The following is a 7,111-nucleotide window of genomic DNA, read 5'->3' as shown; positions in this document are numbered from 1 at the left end:
TTTTTTTTTTTTTTCCTGTTTTTGTAATTTAGCCGATGAGGTAGAAACAGAAACGTTATTGCAAAAATGCGATGGGTTTGCTGGGGGACAGGGGAGAGCGAACAAAACCATGCAAGTGCGTGTGTGTGCGTGTGTGTGCATGGGGACCCTGGCAGCGAGCGCGGGGAGCACGGGCCGGCACCTCCGTATTTACAGCCGTCCGGGGCGGCTTCGAGCTCGTTTTCTTTCTTATTTGTTTCTTTTTTTTTTTTTTTTTTCCTTTTTAAAATTTTTTAGAAGAGGAGGACTGGGCACCACGGCCCCCACCTGCCCGGCTGAGCCGGGAAGGGGCAAGGGGGCTGCAACAAAGACCTGCCGGGCTCTCGCTGCTGCTGCCCTGACTCCGAGCACCCCAAAACTCCCCCCTAGGCCTTTCGTTTTGTCTTTTCTTTTTTCTCCATCTTTTTTTCCAGTTTTATCTACAAAAGCAGTCTGTATCAGTCATAACAGCACAGCCACTTCGCCCGGGGGTGAGGAGCAGGCACCAAACTGTTCACTTCGCTTTGGGCAGGTTTCCCTTTTTTAGGTTTATTTTTCCTTTTTTTCCCCCCAATTTTTTTTTTAAACAAACAAAAAAAAAAAGCCAACAACCCCAAACCCTGCCCGTTTTGGAGGGGCTGGGGGCCAGGACCACAGCGGGCCGGTTGCGGGGGGGGAGGCAGGCACTCCCCACCACTGCCCTCCCAACCCCTTCTTCAGTAGGTGGCAGAAAATTTCATCCTTTTCTGCTTCTGTCTCTGATTGCAAAACCAGACCCGCACCACGTTCTTCTTCAAGTCTAACTTCTCGGCGATGGCGGCGATTTTCTCCGAGGACGGCCGCGGCTGCACGGCGAAATAGGCCTCCAGCGACCGCTTTTCGGGGGCAGCGATGGAGGTACGCTTGCGTTTCTTGTCACCCCCCGTGTAGATCTCAGGTTTGGTCATTTTCTCCCTCTGGGCCCGCTCGGCCTCCTCCAGCCACGCTTCTAGGATGGGCTTGAGGGCCACCATGTTGTTGTGGGACAAGGTGAGGGACTCAAACCTGCAGATTGTGCTTTGGCTAAGGCAGCCCACCCCCGGGATCTTCAGGTTGGCCAACGCGGAGCCCACGTCCGCCTGGGTCACCCCCAGCTTGATCCTCCGCTGCTTGAACCGCTCGGCGAAGGACTCCAGCTCCCGGGGGTCCGTCTCCGTCTCGGGGCCGGAGATGACGGCGTGGGAAGCGAGGCCGTGGGGGTGGGACATGTTCATAGGTTGGGAGTGGTGGGCCATGTGGTTGATAGCCGACATGTGGGAGTGAGGGTGCGAAGGTGTGGAGCCCACGTCCGGGCCCGGCACCCCTCCGAGGGGGAGGGCAGAGTTGAGGTGGTCCAGGAGCTCGCCGTCCAGGCCCTGGGAGGGCTGGTGGTGGTGGTGGTGGGGATGGTGTGTGGTCAGCACGGACGGGTGGTGCAGGTGGACGGAGGACGAGGTAGGAGTACAGGACACGCTGCTCATGGTGTGGTAGGTGGCATCCGGCTTGAAGGGGTGGGTTTTCTGCGATACTATATCCACAGCGGCCAGAGCCTCAGCACCCCGCAGCAAGGTCTCGTCAAAGCCCGCAAAAATGTTACCCTGGATCTGGATTTGGGGCGGGGGGGGGGGGGGGGGGGGCAGGATAACAGTGGGAGCAAAAACAAACCGAAAGAGCGGGACAGGATTAAAAGGAAAGCAGCGTTACGGAGATCCCACTCTGCCCCTGGGACAGGTAAGATGAACTGAGTTCAACTCCCCCCCCCCCCCCCCAAATAAAAGGGCCAGGAGCAGGGTGCCGGATCCCGGGCACCCACCCTTCCCTCTGGGGCGACCTCCCCAAAAAAGAGAGCAGCCGCAGAGGGGGGAGAAGCCGGTGGGGGTCCCGCAGAGCCTCTGCTCTACCGGCTGGCACGGCCGAGTTGGGCAAGACGGCTGCTCTCTCCCAGCCCGGGACGGACCCGCCAGCTCTTCCCCCGGCTCCCCCAGCCCCTTTCCCCGCTCCGAGCACCCTCGGCGGCAGGGACAGCCCCCAACCCACCGGACCACCCGCCCTGGAGGAGAGAGGGGACCCCCCCCCCCCCAAAAAAAAAAACCACCCTAAACGAAACCCAAACCCAGACGGAACCCGTCGGCTGCCGAAGTAAGTCGGGGAGGGCAGAAGGCAGCGCGGTCCGGGAGGGTGCGGACCCCCCAAAACCCACCCGGGGGGAAGGGGTGGGAAAAGCGGAGCCCCGCCGAGGTGCGGCTTACCTGGGGGGCGGGCAGGCAGGCTCTGCGGATGGCTTCGGAGCTGGTGTGCAGGTGGGGGTACTTGGGTTCGTGCAGGATGGGGTGCATGCTGAACGCCTGCTTGCTGTTCATGGACATCATGGTGGGCGAGGAGCGGGGCAGGGGCAGGGGCGCTCCGGGCAGCCCGGCTCCGGGGGCGCGGTATTGTCTGGCTCCGCCGCCCGGCATCAATGGCATTATAGCCCGGCCCCCCCGCCCCCCCGCCCGCTTATTGGACGGCTCTCGGCAGGCACCTCCCACCGCCCGCCCCCCGGGCAGTGAGCTCACCCCCCCCCCCGGGTTGGACACCCCCCCCCAAAAATCGGGACTCACCCCCCCGCCCCCCCGCGCAGCCCCGGGGGTCCTCACGGCTGCGCCCCCCCCCCCGGCGGGGACGGGAGATGGGGATGGGGATGGGGGGGGGTCGCTCCGGGCTCCCTCCGGCCCCGCACGGGCGCGGGGGGGGGCGAGCGGGGCCGGAGCCGGGACCCGCTCCTGCCCCCGGACGGCCGCCGTCGAGCAGCCCCGGGGCCCGGCCCGGCCCGGTACGGTACGGTACGGTACGGTACGGCCCCGGCGGCGTCCTCCCGGCCGGCTCTGCCCGACCCCTGCCCGGCCCCTGCCCGCAGCTCCGGGCTGGGTTTCCCCCGGGGGTGTGTGGGGAGCAAAGCAGACCCGAGCCCGGGTGTGAGCCGGAGCCTTCCCGCCCCCCCTCCTCTCTCTCTGCAGGGAAAAAAGTACCTCGGGTTAAAAACCGTAAGAACGATGAAATAAGGAAAAAGTTTCAACAACTTCTTTTTTTCTTTCCCCTGTTTCTATGAAGCTACCCGGCTCGATTACCCAAACCCTCCTGTCAGTGCAGCGTCCCACGGGCTCCACGTCTGTCTGTCTGTCTGTCTGTCTCTCTGCAACCCCTCCATCCTCTCCAGCCCATCGCTGCCTGTCTCTGCCCAACGGTCTCTGTCTCCGGACTAACCCATCCATACGAATTCCCACGCAGCCTGCTGCCCATGGCACTTCCCTCCCTCTCCTCCCTCCCTGCCACCAAGCCAGATCCTGTCGCTGCAAAAAAAGTGTGGAGGTGAACTTTGGTGGTTGCATGCTGGATTGGGGGGGGCTTTGCAGCCCCCCCGGCTGCTCCCAGCCCTGCCGAAAGGAGCAGGAGAAACGTGACAGGCAGCAGCACTCTCAGCCCAGAGCAGGGGACTGCTGGAGGGGGAACCCCAGGGCCTGCTGGAGAGAAGGGACGGCGGCCATGGGGTTGATGGAGGATAGGAGGGTGCTTGGTCATGCTCGGAGCAAATGCCTTCTCAAGGGAACGGTGGGTGTTTATGCAGCCTGGAAAATCCAGCCCCAGCAACGCGTGTAAGGACGATTATACACAGTGCAGGTGTTTTAGGAGTCAGGGTTAGTATCAGTTTTCCTGGCCCCTTTCCCACTCGCCCTCTTCTCTACAGAGCCTGCGCACGGCATCCTCGGAGACGTCCCTTCTCATGGGGATCCTGCTGGGCACCTTGGGTCAGACAGTGTCAGCAAGAGTCCCAAAATCCTGACCTAACCGCAGCCTTACCTGAGAGGCTGAAGCGTCCCCTGAAAGATGGTTCTTTGGCTCTGGACGTGCAGGGGGAAAGGTCACATCCAGTCACAGGAGGCTTTGAAAGCAACCATCACCATGTGTGTTGCTGCCCAGATTCAGGCATGGCCACCAAACTGCAATGCTTCTGCAGCGAGAAGGTCCCTAAACTAGACCCGCATAGCACATTGCGTGCGCAGCGGGATGGAGGAGAGGCCGTGGGGGCCTGAATCCTGACTCCGGAGTAGTCTCCTTGGGGCAAGAACTGCATCAGCACTATGGTGCTGCCAGGAGAGCCCTCTCCCTGGTGGCCTGAGAGAGAGGAGAGGGTCAATGGCCAGTGCCTGCACGCCACGGTCCAGGCAGACCTTCCCATTCACTAAAGCATCCTACACGTGCCAGAGGCCACCAGGACCAGCAGTGTGACCAGCCAACATGCTGATGCTCCGACTATCCACAGGCAAGAGCAGGCAGGAGCTCTGAAGCTTCTTCCCCTTCTGCTTTCTACCAGCACAGCTCTCTGAGTCACGGTCTCCCCTCTGCTGCTTGCGGAGAGACTGCAGCATCAGGTGATGGGCAGAGGAGAGCGGCTGCCAGCGAGGTTCACTGGAAGCTTTCTGTGCAACGGAGACTCAGGCAGAATTATTGCAAAGGGGAATTGTCCCTCCTGGGAGCTCTGCAGTGGGCCCAGGCACTTTCTCTCCCCTTCAGCTGACAGCGCCTGGATTTGTTAACTCTCTCATGACAGCCAGAAGCTTTTGACAGGGTATTTCATAATTTCTTTTCCTGGGCTCTTCTTGGTGACTCCTCTACCTCCTTTCTCCTCACTCTCTGCACTTCAGCAGCTCAGAGAAGGAAGGTTGCAGAGAGCGGTTCAGTTCCTAGCCCTGGATTTGACTCTCCCCAAGGAAGCAAACCTTGTGCCAAGCTGCATTTTGCTGCAAGGAACTGACTCCAGACTTTGCCCCGGAATGTGCCTGGGAGGTTGGGGACTCTGGGATTAGGCCTGGGCACCCTCCTCTTCTGCACATCACTCAAAGAGTCAGCTGGAGCAGGGGGAAATCAGACGAGAGTCTCCTCTTCAAGGGGCTCAGCAGCTGGTTTTCCACACCTCCAGGAAGCTCAGGACCTGAAGGAACTCAGACCCCGAGGACCGCACAAGGCTAGCGAGCTCAGCAGGAAGCACAGAAATACCTTTTCCAGTGCACGAAGCCATTTCCGATCTCATTTTCCACGCTTGCGACCACTGAAACAACTGCTGAAGCAGCGGAACAGCTGTCTCAGGCCAACCCAAAGACCCAACTAGCCTTGGGACTTGGGTGTTCATCTAGGAAAATTAGATAAGAAGCAGATGAAGTAAATGGCATTCCCGCCCTTTCATTCCCCTGTGTATCAGAGTTTAGCAGACCTCTTTTCCAAACAGCCAAGTCTTCACCCTTTGAGTCTCTTCTCATCACATCCCTGAGCATCCTGCCCTGGATTTGCTTTATCTTGGCAATGACCTTTTTGAGCAAGAGACACTCAGGGTGGGATCCCCGAACACACCTCTGCACACTCTGAACCAGGGACACAGGCATGCACAAGCAGGGACACAGTGGGGCTCCATGGTGACAGCAGGAACCCCCTCCCAGCTCTATTCCATGGATGAACCTGTCCTCCTAGCAGCTCCTTCATGGATTTGTGGGCTGGCCCCAGCAAGGAAGAGAGCAGGTGCCCTCCATATCACCTGCCTCAAAGCCTCTGGATTTATTCAGGAGTTACCAGGTTCCTCCTGCGTAGGGAAAACCGGGTGCCTTACAACCAGGGTGTGCAAAACACCAAACAAGGAGGAAAGTTTCTACAACAGCGATAATAACTAACATCTAAACTACTTGCACAGCAATGGTGTGCTGGTTGTTTCTTTAGCCCTTTGCACTTCTGAATCTTGAGAGTGTACTTTGCAAGGAATGGGCCAAAGTTTCAGGTGACTGCCAATGCTCAGCTATGGCTTTCTTGAGCAACGTGGGGCAGCTCTGCAACGCTCACTGTAGACTCTTCATGTATATACTAGCTTTCCTCCCTAATTGCTCCGTAAATGCAAAGTCCATACACCCCTCTTACCCATTCATATCAGCAACTCTTGTGAAGCAGGAGGTATTTCACTAGAATCAGGATAAAAGAAAGGTGAGTCAGGATCTCTCCTATTAGAACCAAATAAAAACACTGAATACAAAGCCTCATGATCTGAATCTTTTGAAAACAAATTCCTTCTGGGGGGAGCCCAGCTTCCAGGCCAAGAGCTGACACCCCAGCCTGGCTGGTGGCTTTGGGAACCCTTTCTGAGATAAATCCCTATGCAGAAATGAAGAGCTAGAAGGCTCTTCATGTTATTGTTGCTCCTTGTGATGATCAGATGTTGTGGTTATCTGCCATGGCACGAAAAACTAGCAAAATGGGCCAGGGATATTGTGGGTATTATGACATCTACAGCCAGTGCATTAGATGCTCTCGTTTGTCATTCCCACTGGAAAAATATTCTTGGAGATGCTCTCCAGCAAGGTCTGTGCTCAAGAAGCTCCGTATCTCTGTTGTTTTTTTGAAGATGACCCATAATTTCTTGGTCTGGCTTCCTGCCTCTAACCAATAAAATCTTGCAACACTCTGCCTAATCCCCATGTTTTCAATCAAAGGATAAGTCAATGCAGACTTTTTAGAGGGTTGTCCTGCCTGCCATGTGGTTTGATGCCTCAGGCAGTTGCCTCCAGACTCCAGCTGTTTTTATTACCTAAGTGGGTTTGATTGCTCCTTCATTTGTGCCTGAATGAGAGCCCTTGGCACCCTCGTGGGCTTTAATGGGGTCTGTGTGTTCTAGCTACCAATTAAACCCACTGGCAGCGATTAACAGCTTCCAGCGTAACACGGAGCAGAGGGCACATGGCTTTCCAGGTCTCCAGGAGAGGATCCGGCGGAAAAGGGACACGGCTTTCTGCAGAACGGTGGAGCGCAGGGGCCCTTCCCTGGCAGACAGCTGGGTTGGCTGGAAATGGCTCTGTCCCCAGGTGACCGCTGCCACTTTCTTCTCATCGGCGCAGGTCCGGCTCAGCTGTCCCACGCTCACTCTGTGCCAGCTCAGAGACATTTTCCAGCAGCAGGCTGGTAAAGGTGATGATGCTGGTGGGCAGCCGAGGGTGGGTGTCACCCCAAAGTGTGGGTAGAGACATTAGGGGACGGCTACCCACCTGTACGGACTGACCGT

At 57.7% G+C, this 7,111-nt stretch overlaps 1 protein-coding gene across 1 annotated transcript; it reads right to left on the bottom strand.

Moving 5' to 3' along the window:
• Positions 1–506: 506 nt before the first annotated feature.
• Positions 507–2,501, bottom strand: LOC142043124 (brain-specific homeobox/POU domain protein 3). The gene is made up of 2 exons (XM_075053907.1): positions 2,286–2,501; positions 507–1,640 (listed from the first exon to the last, which is right to left on the bottom strand). Exons 1-2 carry the CDS (start codon positions 2,499–2,501, stop codon positions 735–737), a joined length of 1,122 nt encoding a protein of 373 aa, XP_074910008.1. The 3' UTR covers positions 507–734.
• Between the last annotated feature and the right edge of the window lie 4,610 nt (positions 2,502–7,111).

Source organism: Buteo buteo, chromosome 22, assembly GCF_964188355.1.
Source record: "Buteo buteo chromosome 22, bButBut1.hap1.1, whole genome shotgun sequence".
Classification (NCBI taxonomy): Eukaryota; Metazoa; Chordata; class Aves; order Accipitriformes; family Accipitridae; genus Buteo; species Buteo buteo.
This window is presented reverse-complemented; position numbering and strand designations above follow the sequence as displayed.